Source organism: Marmota monax, unplaced genomic scaffold (genome assembly GCF_021218885.2).
Source record: "Marmota monax isolate L192 unplaced genomic scaffold, Marmota_monax_Labrador192_F-V1.1 WCK01_AAM20220418_F8-fsc00071, whole genome shotgun sequence".
Taxonomy (NCBI): Eukaryota; Metazoa; Chordata; class Mammalia; order Rodentia; family Sciuridae; genus Marmota; species Marmota monax.
In genome coordinates, this window is record NW_026695217.1 from 6,307,149 (window position 1) to 6,321,814 (window position 14,666).

The window sequence follows — 14,666 nt, forward strand, 5'->3', positions numbered from 1 at the left end:
GGGTGAGGTGTACTGGAAGGTAGCCATCACGTCTTTTCCCTGAGGACACCATGAGCCCTCAGGTTCAGAACACACTTGGGAAGAGTCTCGCACCTGGCCGTGTTGGCTCGCTGCAGTAGACACCCCATGACTGTTTTAGTGAAAGCCCAGTGCAGGTGCTGACGGACGGACAGATACGGGCATTCTGGTAATTCAGACTGTCTGCTTATCTGAAGAAGTAATGAGAGCCAGGTGGCTCAGGAGGCCGAGGCAGGAGGATCGTGAGTTCAAAGCCAGCCTTAGCAACTTAGAGAGGCCCTAAGCAATTCAGCAAAACCCTGTCTCTAAATAAAATACCAAAAAGGGTTGGGACTCAGTGTGTCCAGTCTTGAGTGCGCTGGAGATGCCTCACCTGCCGGGCCTCAGCAGTCCTGGAGTTGGCCACAGTGTGCCACAGGGTAGGTGGCTGCAGGCATGCACACAGCGCCACCCACCACCTCAGCCCACTGTGAAGTACTTGGCAATTGAGCACAGTAGTTGAAACGGCCTGTATTGATTCGTGAATGCCAGGTATCTTTTTTTTTTTAATACCTTTATTTCATTTATGTATTTTTTTATGTGGTACAGAGGATCGAACCAGGGGTCACATGTGCTAAACAAGTGCTCTGCCGCTGAGTCACAACCCCAGCCCGCCATGGGATCTTTCACCTACATTTCAACTTCCACTTAACAAACCTCTCCAATAAAAACAACACTAAAACATTGGGAAACAGTAGAAAATGCAGATAAACTAAAGAAAACCATTAAAACCACCAAAATCTCATAACCCAGGGATAATCACATTTTAAGATTTTGACTTCTGTGCATGTATAGATGTTAGGATTATACTTCCCCCCCCTGTTTTATAGTTTAACACAGCATGGACATTTTTCATAGATGTATAGTTCACTATTTTAATGCCTGTGTAAAATTATGCTATATGAAAATATTGTCATTTTTTAACATTAGCTGCATTTTGATGTGTTGAAATTTTTCAGTGTTATGAAAAAAATTATAGTGAACATTATTCCACTTCTATGTGCATCACTGGTTGGTTTCTTAGGATGAATTATTAGACCGAAGGCATATATGTTTTGAAGGTATATGATTCTTTTTTTTTTTTTTTTTTTTTTTTAAATATTTATTGTTCAGTTTTCGGCGGACACAACATCTTTGTTTGTATGTGGTGCTGAGGATCGAACCCGGGCCGCACGCATGCTAGGCGAGCGCGCTGTCGCTTGAGCCACATCCCCAGCCCGTGTATGATTCTTTTTGGAAGGCATTTTAGCGATTTGTATCAATTTGAATAATAATTAGCATTATATAAGAGTGCCTATATCTTGTTGTTTCCTGTATCTTTTTTTCTTTCATTTACGAACTTGTTTCCTTTCTTTTTAAGGCATGAACAGCCTGCCTTTATTTTGCTTGTTTATTTTTATGTGGTGCTGAGGATCGAACCCAGTGCCTCGCACGTGCTAGGCGAGCACTCCACACTGGGCCCCACCGCAGCCCTGAACTTGCTTTCTTTTGAAGTGCAGCGTGTACCGTTAAGTTATCCTTTATTTTGGATTAAGATTGTGGCTCAGCTAAGCAGTGCTGGCCAAGCACTGGATCTCAGTTTTTGAAAGAAACTATCTTTAGTTAGTTCCTATGTTTACCCAGAAGGTTTTTGCTGTGTGCCAAGCGTGGGCCTCATCAAGACTCAACCTGGGGCGCTGCTACCCAGTGGCTCACATGCGGCGGGTGTTGCTACCTGTGCCAGGATGCTGCTGAGAGCATCGCCTAGTTACCTAGTTGGTTTGTCTCCTTTAGACTGAAGCAGGCCAGCGAGAGTCCCTCCTGTAGGCTTGTCACATTGTGGGCAGAACCTCCCGCAAACTGGTTCCCACGGGGAAGGTCACTTTGTCCCAAGGCACTAGGAGCACTGGCGTGGTGTTGGGTACTACCCAGAACCATCCGAAGCCTGCTGAAGGCCTGCTTTTCACAAAAGGTGTGAGAGGACTGGTCTGAGAAGGGATGGGGGTGCACGTGACTGAGTCGGAGCCGCCACTCTTCCACTCTGGGGCTTGCAACCCTGCGAGGAGCCTGCCTTCATTGCCTGTTTCCTCTGGGCTGCGGAGCCTTGCCACCCAGGTCCAAGGCCATTCCAGGGACCTGGTGGTCCACCTCAGGAGGCTGCTGAGACACGGCAGGAGGTGTTTGCGCGCTCCTTAGACCACTGCTCCCTGTCTTGCTTCTTAAGAGCAGTGTTTCAGGGGCAGTGTGCCCTCGGGGGACATTTAGCAATGCTTGGGGACACTGCCCAAGCTGGTGTCTGGTGGCTGAGGGTCAGGACGATGTTGCACGTCCTTGTCGCACAGGAAAGAGTGGCGCAGCCCAGTGTCAGCGGCGCTAAGGTTAAGGGAGAGAAAGAAGAGCAACTCCGGTGCTCCAGCTGGTCGCAATTAGTCTGCCCCTCCATTGTCCTGGCTGCACACTGTTCCTTTCCCCTGGATGCCCTTGTTCTTAGGAAGGCCACACTGAAATGCTTAAGGGTGTGCTGTTGTAACGTCCCTATTTTACTTTCAAGTAATGTGGCAACAGGACAGTGTGGGGAGGGGCACAGTGTGGCCTCATGGGGACTGCTGGGGGTCTCTAAGATCAGATGGTGAGTCCAGGCTGACCACCTGCTGATGCTGGTGAGGGAGGAACTCGGCTGAGTAGCGAGTGCAAGGCAGTGTGCCTGTCATCCTGAGACCTCCGGGTCCCCGTAGGCTTGCTCTGTCATGATGGTTGAATAACATTAACAGAAACTCAGTTATTTAACAGGGCTACACGGGAGATGAATGGTTTTCATTTTCTTTTATTAAATTGGTTTCCTGGATGGTCTATAATACATATTAGCTTTATTGGGAAAAAATAAAACCATGGCTTGGTGCGGTGGCCAGTTGCTTAGGAGGCTTAGGCAAGAGGATTGCGAGTTCAAGGCCAGCCTGGGCAACGTAGCAAGACCCTGTCTCAAAATAGAACAAAGGGCTGGAGATGCAGCTTAGTGGTAGAGAACCCCTGGGTTCAATCCCCAGCACCACCCAAACAAACATACACATGTCTGTGCAGGAAGCACGAGGCCGGAGTGAACATGGGGAATGGGTTGCAGACAGCTTGCAACGTCATGGACAGCACGTTTCCAACCTCTTGTCAGGCTTTCTCCTTTTCTTTTAGTTTTATGTCTTGTCACAAGTTGCCATGAAAATGTTGCTCCTCTCCTTTAGGTTCCTGGTGTTGTGACAGCTTACGTCAGAGGATGGACTGCAGGTGTGTGAGGAAGAGGGGAGGGCGTGGCACAGCCTGGGTTCGCAGGCAGGTAGATGCAGCTCCAGCGGATTCAGTATAGAAAGATGGTTTTCTGAGCCAGGCCTGGGGGTCATCTCCTTTGGGCCAGTGAACTCTGGTACTTACCTAACCAGAGTGTCAAGACAGGCATAGTGGAGTTGGGTACACTGAAGGAGCATAGCGGGAGAGGTCAGACGCCAAGCATCAGCTAGTAGGTGGGGCTAGAGCAGTCTTGGGTTGTGGTCTCCAGACGAGGAGGGACTTTCTTTGGCACGCTGGCTTTTCCTGAGGTGTGAGTCATTATCTCCCTTTTTTCTTTTTGATGCTCGCCTTCTGTTTGGCTCATTCTTCTCAGGCCATTTCATCTGTTACCACCAGTGGGCTGGTGGCCTGTCACTGCAGCCCAGACTGCTTTCGACTGGCTGCTTGCTGAACTCTACGTGCACGTCCCACAGGCGTCCTACTGGGGACATCCCCTCTGTGCTACCCTTTCTTGTCTCCTATGTCTTCAGCCTTAGGTCTGGTGTCTCCACCTGAACCAGCACCATGGGACACATCCTTGGCTCTCCAGTCCCTATACTGGCCAGCGGGCACTCTATTTTAAGGTCCTCCGTAGTGTCCGGTGGGTACACTACCTCTGTAGTGACCAGTGGGCACACGGCTTTGAGGCATTGATTTTGCTGCTGGAGCCCTGCTTCGCAGCTCTTCTGGTCTGGGGACACTGCCTCTTCTCAGGTGAGCTGATCCTGACCCAGCCCAGGCACCTCCTGCCCCTCCCTCTCCATCTGGTCACCCTAGCAGGTGCCTGCTCTTCCCCGGCCTTTGCGTGTGTGTGTGTGTGTGTGTGTGTATGTGTGTGTGTCTCTCTCTCCCTCCCTCTCTCTGCCCCTCCTGAGGCCCTCTCCTGCTGCAGCCCTCTGGCTTCTGGCTTCCTGTCCCGGGGGTGCACCCCCGCCTTGTCTGGTGCCGAGCTCTTCATGGTTTTCTGTGTGTGCCTGTGGTTGCCTCCCGCTTTCTGACCCAGAGCCCTTGGGGACAGCGCTGGAGGTGCTGGAAGCCTGCCGAGCCCCGACCCCGCAGTTACTTCCTTCCCTTGTCATGGAACCTCATCTTAGCGTGTTTTGATAATTCCATATTAGGGTGATTTAAAGATATGGGCTCTTTCATTTTTGTTTCTGAACTTGAAACACACAGTCAGAGGCCTGGTAAATCATACATACCGAAATGTTTAAGTAATGGCTCGTGTCTGGAGGAAGACTGACCCTAAATTTGCTTGTTGGTTATATGTTCCAGGTTTACATTTTTTTTTCATGATTATCAAAGTATAGAAATGTATGAAAGTGACATGTATTTGTTGTTGGAAATTTGGAAAAATGCAGAGAGGTTTAAGGACGTGACTTCACCCATCTGTTGCTCAATATATTTGGTGTATTTCTTCCCTAATCTTTTTTCTTTATCTCCCTCCTGTATATTTGTCTATTTATGGGAAGGTTTTGTTTTTTTAAAACTCAGATTTGAGCTAGAGAGTTAAGGACACCTAGGAAAAGTAGAGTCTTTGAAAAGGACAGTTCATGTCCTCCTGTGCTTCTGATGGTCAGAAGCCTGTTTTCTGAGCAGAGAGTGCACGTCAGAGCAGCCCTTAGAGGAAGACATGGCTCTCTGTGTTTTATTAAGAACTGAGAAGCAAGGACCCAGGCTGCAGTGTGTCTGCAAGGTCATCTCCAAGGAAGGGGGGGGTGGGGACAGTGCCTCAGGGGTTTGCAGATAATAAAGGTTAAGGGCACCTGAGCAGCATAACCCAGGCTCTTGCAGTGTTTTTGTCTGCTTTGGTGGAGAAGAAAAGTTTTATTGCTTTAAAAAAAAAGTTTGTAAGCCACTGACCTAGTCATGAGACAGATTCACTCTGCCTGGTTTCCTGAGCTGTTGACTGAATTAGACGGTACTGTCAGTCCTCACCTTTTCATTTCATACATGAGACTGTTGATACGTTAGAGCCGGGTCTTCATGTGCCACATGGAGGTCATCTACTTGGCTTTAATTCCACACTGTGTGTTTGGCAAGTGGTTTTCAGTTTTAGTTATGTCAAGCCATTCTCCTGCTGGGGACATGGTGGTTGGAAAAACAGCAAGATGCTTGTGTTCCATTGGGAACCATCAGTTTGACAGTGGAAAAACCAGAAATAGCAGAGCGATAAATGGCATTAAGGAAATGAAACAGGTCGATGTGGTGGGCAGATTGGGCCTTGGTGGCTTGTTTCTGGAGAAAGTGGAGTTAAGACCTGAGCAGTGTCAGGAGCCAGCTGCAGAGTTGAAAACGGACCACAGAGAAGTCAGAAGGCGTCAGGACCTTGGGGTGGGGAAGCGCAACTTGCTAAACTTGGCATTCAGCAGTGATCATCACAAAAAAGCTTGTCAGAGTCCGTAGGAAGCATTTTATAGATGTTTGAATTTCAAAAAAAAGTGGCAAACAACTCTGAAAAAATACTTCTAGTGCACACAGCATACACAGGATCAAGGTAAGTGCTCTGCAGAATTGCACAGATTAACAAAGAAGAGAAAACTCAATAACCAGGTGGCACAGAAGAGGACAGGCCTTCATCAGGAGAGAACAGCCCTGGGATCAGAAATGCAGCTGAACCAGGGGTCATTCCCTGCACCCACACCAGGCATTCTCAAAATCCGCTCATAACGTGATAGAAAAGGACTTTTGAAAAGCACCTTAGCGATGTGTACCAACACACACAAACCTCAGTCTAAGATTTCACCTCTGGGAATTTAGTTTTTAAAATACAACTTATTCGGGGAAAAATAGACATTTAAACCAAAACACTCCCGCATTGAGGCGGTAGCTATGTGGCAGCCCCAAATGTCTGCCGCAGGGAGTATTCCAGTAAACCCTCACGCATCCACCCAGGGCGCGGGCGCGCCGTGCCCACTGAAGGGAGCTGCTGGGCTGCACCGGGAGGCCTTGGGCCAGGGGAACGGAGGCATCTGCTGCCCAGCCTTATACACTCTGGTTGGTTTCTAGATGTGCATGGAAAAAGGTGTTAGAGTTGCAGCATAATAACTTAACTGATATCTTTTGGAGAAAGAGTAAGCATTTCTCTCAGGTCTGAACCTAAACACTTATTTTAACCCAAATGACAACAGTAAAGAAACTGGCTCACTCTTCATCTTTTCCCCAAAGAGCTTTGAAGGGACCGTGGTGTGGGAGAGTCAAGACCTCCACGGGCTCGTGTCGGGAAACTTGCACAGGGTGACCGTGCATGACGGTGGCGGAGTCCTCCGGGTCATTACTGTAAGTCAGCCTTCTCTTGGGCTTTTCCTATACCTAAAAGTGTCTTAAAATTTATACCATCCCAGGCAGTATTGAATAATGATTCTCATGTGCTTTAAAACATATGTAGTAGTAAGTGTTGTTAAGTCGCCATGGTGAAGACAGAATGCTCAAGTGTTCGGTGTGATTCTGCAGTTCTAACACTGGTGAATATGGAGTCAGCCTTAAGATTGGTGCATGTTTGGGGGGCTGGGGATGTGTCTCAGTGGTAGACCACTTGCCTAACGTGTGCAAGACCCTGAGTTTGATCCACATTGCTGCAAAAAAAGTGCATTGTTAAAGTACAATATTTTATTTCTCAAAAATTTTTAAATAATTAAGAATATTTGTTCAGTAGTTTAGAATATTCACTATCTCACCTTAATAGTGAAATGTCAGCTAAAATTCTATAGATACCTGGCACATACCTGTAATTTCAGCTACTTGGGAGGCTGAGGCAGGAGGATCACAATTTGGAGGCCAGCTTCAGCAACTTAGACTGTCTCAAAAACAAAAAAGAATGCCACTTGGCTTAGTGGTAAAGTACCCCTGGATTCAGTTCCTGGTGCCAAAAAAATATATGTGTAAAATAAAGTACTAGAGATAAAAATGCCGAGTCAGATGCAGTGACATGCACCTGTGATTCCCACTATTCAGGAAGTTGAGGCAAGATCACTTGAGTCCGAGAGTCTGAGAGCAGCCTGGACAACACAGTGAGACCCCATCTTAAAGGGAAAAGTGGAAAATAAGTTGGATATTTGCTTTTATTTTTATTGCTGAAGCAAATCTGATTTTTTGATTCTCCTTTTTCTCATTTTTTGAGACTTACTTCAAATTTAAAATATGCAAATTTGGCAGATTTCTGAAATGTGGAGTGATGAGGAAAATGGGGCGGCAGGCCTGTGTGTGCTGTCAGGCCCTTCTCTCCTCCTGTCTCTGGGCCAGTGGTTGGGGGTGGGCGTGGGGCCTTCAGTGAGTTCTTTGAGTACTCATCTGTTCACGGGGTTGGGTTCCCAAGACAGAGACGCAGAGGACACAGTGGCGCACTGCTGCTCGTGCTGAGATGTTCACTGAACCTGCCCTGCTACAGGTCTGTCATGGGAACTCAGTGTTCAGGGAGAGGAAGGACACTAAGCACACAGACTCAGATGCACGTCCGACAGCTCCCAGCCTTGGCCATTCACATCCCGGGTTCAGGATTCCACCCTTTTTTGAAAAGTCCTTTGGGTAGAAAGTTCTATGGAGTTGATAGATTTCTCTTAATTTCCTTATTTAAGCCAAGTGCCTTTAATTCTTGCCTCCCTATAGTATTTGAGTTTATTAGACAGTCAAGGAAATAAGTTTACTTCAGAGTTGAGAAGTGGGTTCAGACGTAGACTCCAGTGCTCTGCTCTGGAGTACACACTGTGGCAGAGGGTGAAAGGTCGAGGTTTGAGGTGGGGGAAGGGGAAGCTCCGCAGAGACACACCTGGGCAGAGGAGGATTTTCACCAGTTCTGCTCCCTGCCAAAGAATGCTGTCCTCCAAACAGGCCGGTACAGCACAGTGGAAGCGATTCAAAGATGAAGAGTGCGTGACCTTTCACAGAACTGCAGGGTTGGGAGGGAGAGGAAGTGCTGGGGAGTAGTACTGGCCAAGTTGCGTTGTGTTATTGTGTAGTGTGTACAAGTGCGAATGCATAACAACAAATCCCACCAGTAAATACAGCTATCACACACCAGCCAAAAAAAAAAAAATGGTGGTTAGAACTACGTGGCTGGATTCTGTAGCATTCCCCTGGACTAATTTCTTCAGCATTTGGCTACAAACCGTATTTTTAAATTAAATGATGTGTTACCACAGTGCCTTCAGAATTCTCTCACTGCTGGCCCTCGAAATTGCTTTACACAGTAAAACTCTGCTGAACAGATTTGTTTGAAAAGCGAATAGCCCAGCAGTATCCCTTCTGCTGAGGTGAGTTCACAGAGGAAAGGCCATGAACACTCCGACCAGTAGCAGCTGTAGTGCAGCTCTGATGGACGCTCACTCCGAGTTGGCGTGTGACACAGAGTGACAACTCAGTTTGAGTAGGGGTGTCGGGCAGCTTTTGAGGTGACTCTAATAATAAAGGCACGCCTAACAGGCAGAAAGGTCTGTTTCTGGCTCTTGACAGAATTGGCTCTAGCCCTGAAATTCACCAGTGGTCATGCGGGTTCCATCTGAACTGTTTGGGACAGAGTGCTGACCTTAGAGAAGCTTTTCTCTGCATGATCACTGAAAGGTAAAATGTGCCTATCTATTTGAACTTATGAGAATTATCAGTCTCCAGAAAGTCAAAATTTTCATTAATTTTTAAAGGGGTGGAGTTGATGTAAAATAAAGTGATTTTAGTACTATTATGGTAGCAAATATAAGAACATATGATTCCACGTTAAGTTGGAATTCCGAACACCTTTGAGCCACCGAACATATATGATCTTAAGACTGCAGTTAAACCAGGCGTGGTGGTACCCACCTGTAATCCCAGAGACTCCAGTTTGAGGCCAGTGTGGGTACTTAGCAAGATTGTGTTTCAAAATTTAAAAAATGGCTGTGGGTGTAGCTCATTGGTAGAGCACCCAGGTTCAATCTCCAGTACCAGTACCAAAAAAGAGATTGTAATTAGATAACAAAAGTAGCAGCCTGCTGCGTGCTGCAGTGGGGTCCTGTCAGGACTGGTCAGATGATGGTCCAGTGCGGTACATTCCTTTCTGCTGTGCGGCCCTGGACACTGCCATTCTCATTCCTTCCAGGCTGGGGAGGGTGCACTGCCTCATGAATTCATGGAAGGTGTGGAAGGAGTTGCAGGTGGCTTCATTTACACCATTCAGGGTAAGTCGGCCTGTTGAGAAGCACACTGAACCTCTTACACCTGATCTTTTTTTTTTTTTTTTAACTCTTGGACATAAAACGTGATCTTGTTAGTCACTGAAAAAAAAATAGCTTTACTGAGGTAGCTTTACATACCATACAATTCACCCTTTTAAGGTGTTGATTCAATATTTTTGGGAGTTCTGAGACCATCTACACTAATTCAAGAACATTTCTATCCTGCCAAAAAGAAAAGAAAAGAACCCTATACCCACTGGTCCCATTCTGTTCTCCCTACCATTAAAACTACTAATTTACTTCTCTGTGGATTTGCCTATTTTGAACATTTCATGCAAATGGGATCATACAACATGTGGTACTTGCCTAGCTTCTTTTGCTTAGCATAATTTCTCAAGGTTCAGCCTTATTGGCCAACATACTTCATTCTATTTTTGTGACTATAATATTCCATTGGATATATAATGCCATATTGCCATTTGTTAATTGATGCACAATTGGGTTGCTTCTACTTCTTGGCAGTTACGAATAACTCTGCAGTGAATGCTCGTGTACAAGCTTCTGTGATCATATATTTTCATTTTTTGTAGTTAAATATCTAGGAATGAAAATGCTGGGTCCATATGGTAATTCTGAGCAGCCATCTAAGGCCCTGCCAGACCGTTCCCAGCAGCCGCTGCCCGGTTCTGCGTTTCCGTCACTGTGTGGGTTTCCGTTTCTCCACCTCCCCAGTGTTTACATCATCTGTCTTTTTAATATTCCCCTCCTAGTGGGTGTGAAGTAGGATCTCACTGTGATGCTGAGTGGCATTTTCAAGATGACCAGTGATGATTATATATATGGCGGGTGGGGGGGGGGAAATCTCCCTAAAAGTAACAACCCAGCTGGGCAAGGTGCAGTGGTACACACCTATAATCTCAGCCACTCCAGTGCCTGAGGCAGAAGGATTGTAAGTTTGAGGTCAATTTAGTGAGACCCTGTCTCAAAATTTAAAAAAGAGCTGGGGATGTAGCTCAGTAGAAGAGTGCCCCTGGGTTCAAATCCTAGTACTACAAAAGTACAGATTCCTGGGCCCCACCCCAGACCTACTAACTCTGCAGGTTTTGGGCCCAAGAGTCTGTATTTCAGGAAGCATTCCTCAGAACCACGGATTTAGTCCGCTCTGTTTTACTGCAAGAACACTGTGGCCCAGGGGTGTTCCGTGGTGCCGCCTGTCTCACAGTGGCAGGGGCGGGCCCCACCTACCATTCCTCGAGCAGCAGAGAATGCAGTGCTAGGCTGCTCTTGTTGATCCTCTCCTAACCCCTTGGCAGCTCACTCTTGTTTTTTCCAGAAATGTTCCTTGAGGTGTTTGAGAGAATCCTGATTTACTGTGTCCTAGGGAAAGAACTGCTGCCCTAAACCCACAGGATCTGGGGAGAGTCCCTGTACATACATGATCTGTGACTCATTGCCAGCTTGTGAGCTGGTAAATAAAATGTCTTTTAATGACATTATTAATTATTTTTACTGTGGAATATCATAAATACACCAAAAATAAAGAATAAGAAACATCTAGCTACACATTGTTAAGAATTAGCAAATGCTTGCTTTTTGTTCTATTTGCTTCCCGTTGTTTATTAGAGGAGGTTTTTTTTGTGTGTGTTTTTGTTTTTTTTTTTTTTGGTGCTTGAGGACTGCCATTTATTAGAAAAAAATTTTTTACAGAGGCTAGGTTGTAGCTGGTAGTAGAGCACTTGCCCAGCATGGGCAAAGCCCTGGGTTCAGCCCCCGGCACCAGGGGAAAACCAGGTGCAGTTGAGACCTCCTCCCTGGTACTGCTTCTGGGCCCTGCTATTCTCTGCCCCTCCAAGGCTGCGTCTGCCTCGGCGACATGTGCCTGCCCCACTGTCTTTCTGCTTCCTACTATATATTAACATACCTGTAAACAGCATACTTGAGTATTTTTAAAAATTATTTTAAAGCATAATGTTGAGTAAATGACATCTGTGCTGTACATATATCATTCAATGGCTTCATCAGCATTACCTTTCAGAGCTATTCCTTTTAACCTTCAAGGTCAGGTTGATTTTTATAACTGCTATATTATGTAAATGTAGCACTGTTGGGCTGGTTTTGACTTAGGGGTCTGGTTTCCCCCACTATTATAAACACAGCTTCGATGAATGTCCTTGCACCCGGGTCAAGTATGGTCTCCAGGGTTACGTCTTGAGGTGGGCTTAGCTGAGCCACAGGACTTGCATATCTTCAGCTTAGCTAGATACCACCATACGGCTCCCCACTAGCAGTGTGTGGACTAGAGCCCCATCTCCCTACCTGAAATTCCTAACTGTCCTGATGTTGCCTTAGGCTCAGTGGTGCATCCTGTAATCCTAGTTACATGGGAGGCTGAAGCAAGAGGATTCAAAGTTTAAAGGCCAGGTGTGGTAGTCCATGCCTATAATCCCAGCAACTCGGAAGCCTGAGAGAGGAGGACGTTCAAGGCCATACTCAGAAACTTAGCAAAGCTCTAAGCAACTGAGTGAGACCCTGTCTCAAAATAAAAAGGGCTGGGAGTGTGGCTTGTGGTATATGCCCCTAGGTTTAATCTCTAGTAACGCCTCCTCTCCTTGGGGAAAAAAAGACTTTAGTAACTTATCATGCAAGTTCTGGATCTTGGCTTATGATGATTTTCTCAACTGTCTTTTCAGAAGGTGACGCTCTCTTGCGTAGCCTTCACTCTCGGCCTCAGAGACTCGCTGATCACATAAGGAGCCTCCATGAGGAAGATGCCTTACTGACAGAGGAGAGCAGTGTTCATGGTGACATTGTTTTTGTGGATGTTGTAGACACTTACCGAAATGTTCCTGCAAAATTATTGAACTTCTATCGATGGTAGGTTGGGTGGCTAGAACTTGTTTTATTGTTCTTTTGATGGAGGAAAAAAAATGTATCGACATCAAACCACTGAGATTTTAAAAAATAAAAATTTAAGGTCACTGCACACCTGGGAGGTGGCCTACTGTGTCCCTGTTCCTTAGGAAGACATCTTCTAAGATGCTGCTGCTGCTGCTTATTTTGATGAATGAATGTATTAACTGATCGAAAACAAGGCAGAAGCTAATCCATCTGGAGTCATTGCTCCTTGCCTTGGGAGTATCAGCTAGGAGTAGATAAAAATCAGTGAGTTTGGAAATGGTACCTTTGCAGTTGGATACAAACCTACCCAGATCCTCAAACTAGAGTTACTCCCACCCAGGTCGCTGAGTTCTGCTCAACTAAACACCCACTATATTTTTCCAGTCTCGTCTCTACCTGTTGAAAAGCTGCTCTTCGGGCTGGGGATGTGGCTCAAGCAGTAGCGTGCTCGCCTGTCGTGCGTACGGCCAGGGTTCGATCCTCAGCACCACATACAAAGATGTTGTGTCCGCTGAAAACTAAAAAATAAACATTAAAAAAAAAATCTCTCTCTCAAAAAAAGAAAAAAGAAAAGCTGCTCATCTTGGGCTGGCACATTGCCATGTGCCTGTTGCCCCAGCTGCCTGGGAGGCTGAAGCAGGAGGCTCCTTTGTACCCAGGAGTTTCTAAGTCACCACTTAGTTGCCATTACACACTTTTTGGGGTGTGGATAAATTAAGTCACCTTCATGTTCTTCCAAAGGGTCATATGTAATAGTAATTGCTGGAAATGGTTTACAAGGGGAAATAGATTTCAGTGTTATGACTCAGTTTTTAAAAAAATCATAAAATAGCTTGACTGGAATATAAAAAGTAGCATAGAATGCATCTTGTACAGTAATGTCCTGAGTATGATATTTGTCCCATTATGCTAGGCATTCGTTAAGAACACACTGGACAAGGTTCAAAGTTTAATAGTTACAGCTGCCTGACATGAATGCCTAAGACATTTGTTTGAAAATATATTCCTTCAGCCAGAGAGTTTTCATTGTGCTCTTTTTTCTTTACTTAAATGAGTTTGATGTTTCTGTGACTATCACCTAGTAAATATCAGTGAGGACTGTAATTGAGAGCAGTACCATTCTGAAGCCAGCATTCTGGGTGGTACATGAGTGAGACACTGGGCACGGTCACACAGGCAGTTTTGAGAGGGTGCTGGTGATGGGTCTTCCCTGGTGTTGCTGTGTTTCCTTGCACAGTTGCACCAACTCACACACCCTTTTCTGCCAACAGGACTGTGGAAACCACCAGCTTCAGTTTGTTGCTGAAGACAGATGATGACTGTTACATAGACTTAGAAGCTGTGTTTAAAAGAATTTCCCAAAAGAATCTGGATGGGCCTAATGTTTGGTGGGGAAAGTAAGTGAAACATGGTTGGCGTTGGTATTTGTGTACCTGAGCAAATGTGATTAGAGTGAAAATGTGCAAGCCATTTCCACAAGAAGAATGTGTCTGAGAAATGCAGTTCCTACTAGATGCCTGAGTTACTGTATTAGTACTCTGCAATTAGAGAGAAAAATCTTTTTAATGAAAAACCTCAGGCTGAGATAATGGTGGAGAGCAAAAGATGTGGTTGTGTCTTTGTGCTTTGATGTGATTCTGCAATCTGTATATGGGCTAAAAATGGGAGTTCATAACCCACTTGAAGCAAAGTGTGAAAGATGATATATCAAGAACTATGTAATGTTTTGAACAACCAACAATAAAAATAAATAAAATTAAATTAAAAAAAAAAAAAAGAAAATCCACTCTCTGAAATCTGAAATTAAAGTTATAAACATCCATTTTACAAAAAAAAAAAAAAAAAATACATTGTGTTCAGAAGCTTCTCTACCTTCTGTGTTAGAATGAACACATGACATGTCTCTGCAGCTGTTCTCTACTGCTTCAGGAGCACTGTAAAGAGTTAATGATTAGGGTTTTGTTTTTGAATATACACCAAATCATGACAGCTGGGCTCAGTGTTACATGCCTGTAATCCCAGCAACTCAGGAGGCTGAACCAAGAGAATCACAAGTTCAAGGCCAGCCTCAGCAACTTAGTGAAACCCTGTCTCAAAATTAAAAGGACTTAGCTTAGTGAGCAAACGCCCCTGGGTTTAATCCCCAGTACCTAAATAAATAAATGAAATGAAAACACAGTAGTACTGTTACCTTCCCATTCAGAAATTTAGAACTTAATATACCCGTCTTCCTTAAGTTTTTTTCTTATTATTATTCTCTGCTTTTCAAGCTCTTTC

At 45.4% G+C, this 14,666-nt stretch overlaps 2 protein-coding genes across 18 annotated transcripts in view; one reads left to right on the forward strand and one right to left on the reverse strand.

Annotated features, from left to right (window-relative positions):
• B3galnt2 (beta-1,3-N-acetylgalactosaminyltransferase 2) overlaps nt 1-14,666 on the forward strand; it is a 53,196-nt gene that overhangs the window by 21,128 nt on the left and 17,402 nt on the right. For 7 of the 9 annotated variants that reach the window (XM_058575041.1, XM_058575035.1, XM_058575037.1 and 4 more), the window contains 4 exons: nt 6,517-6,627; nt 9,416-9,494; nt 12,182-12,365; nt 13,661-13,786. In XM_058575041.1, the coding sequence (XP_058431024.1) occupies nt 6,517-6,627; nt 9,416-9,494; nt 12,182-12,365; nt 13,661-13,786 (500 nt within the window). The remainder of the gene's footprint in view (nt 1-6,516; nt 6,628-9,415; nt 9,495-12,181; nt 12,366-13,660; nt 13,787-14,666) is intronic. The other 2 variants (XM_058575038.1, XM_058575040.1) reach the window with 2 other exon arrangements.
• The window catches only part of Tbce (tubulin folding cofactor E), a 62,052-nt gene continuing 50,226 nt past the window's right edge, over nt 2,841-14,666 (reverse strand). For 4 of the 9 annotated variants that reach the window (XM_058575034.1, XM_058575030.1, XM_058575032.1 and 1 more), the window contains exons 17-18: nt 12,786-12,907; nt 2,841-9,504 (exon numbers count right to left, since the gene is read on the reverse strand). In XM_058575034.1, coding sequence (XP_058431017.1) covers nt 9,477-9,504; nt 12,786-12,907 — 150 coding nt within the window. In that variant the 3' untranslated portion in view covers nt 2,841-9,476. The remainder of the gene's footprint in view (nt 9,505-12,785; nt 12,908-14,666) is intronic. The other 5 variants (XR_009225663.1, XR_009225664.1, XR_009225661.1 and 2 more) reach the window with 5 other exon arrangements.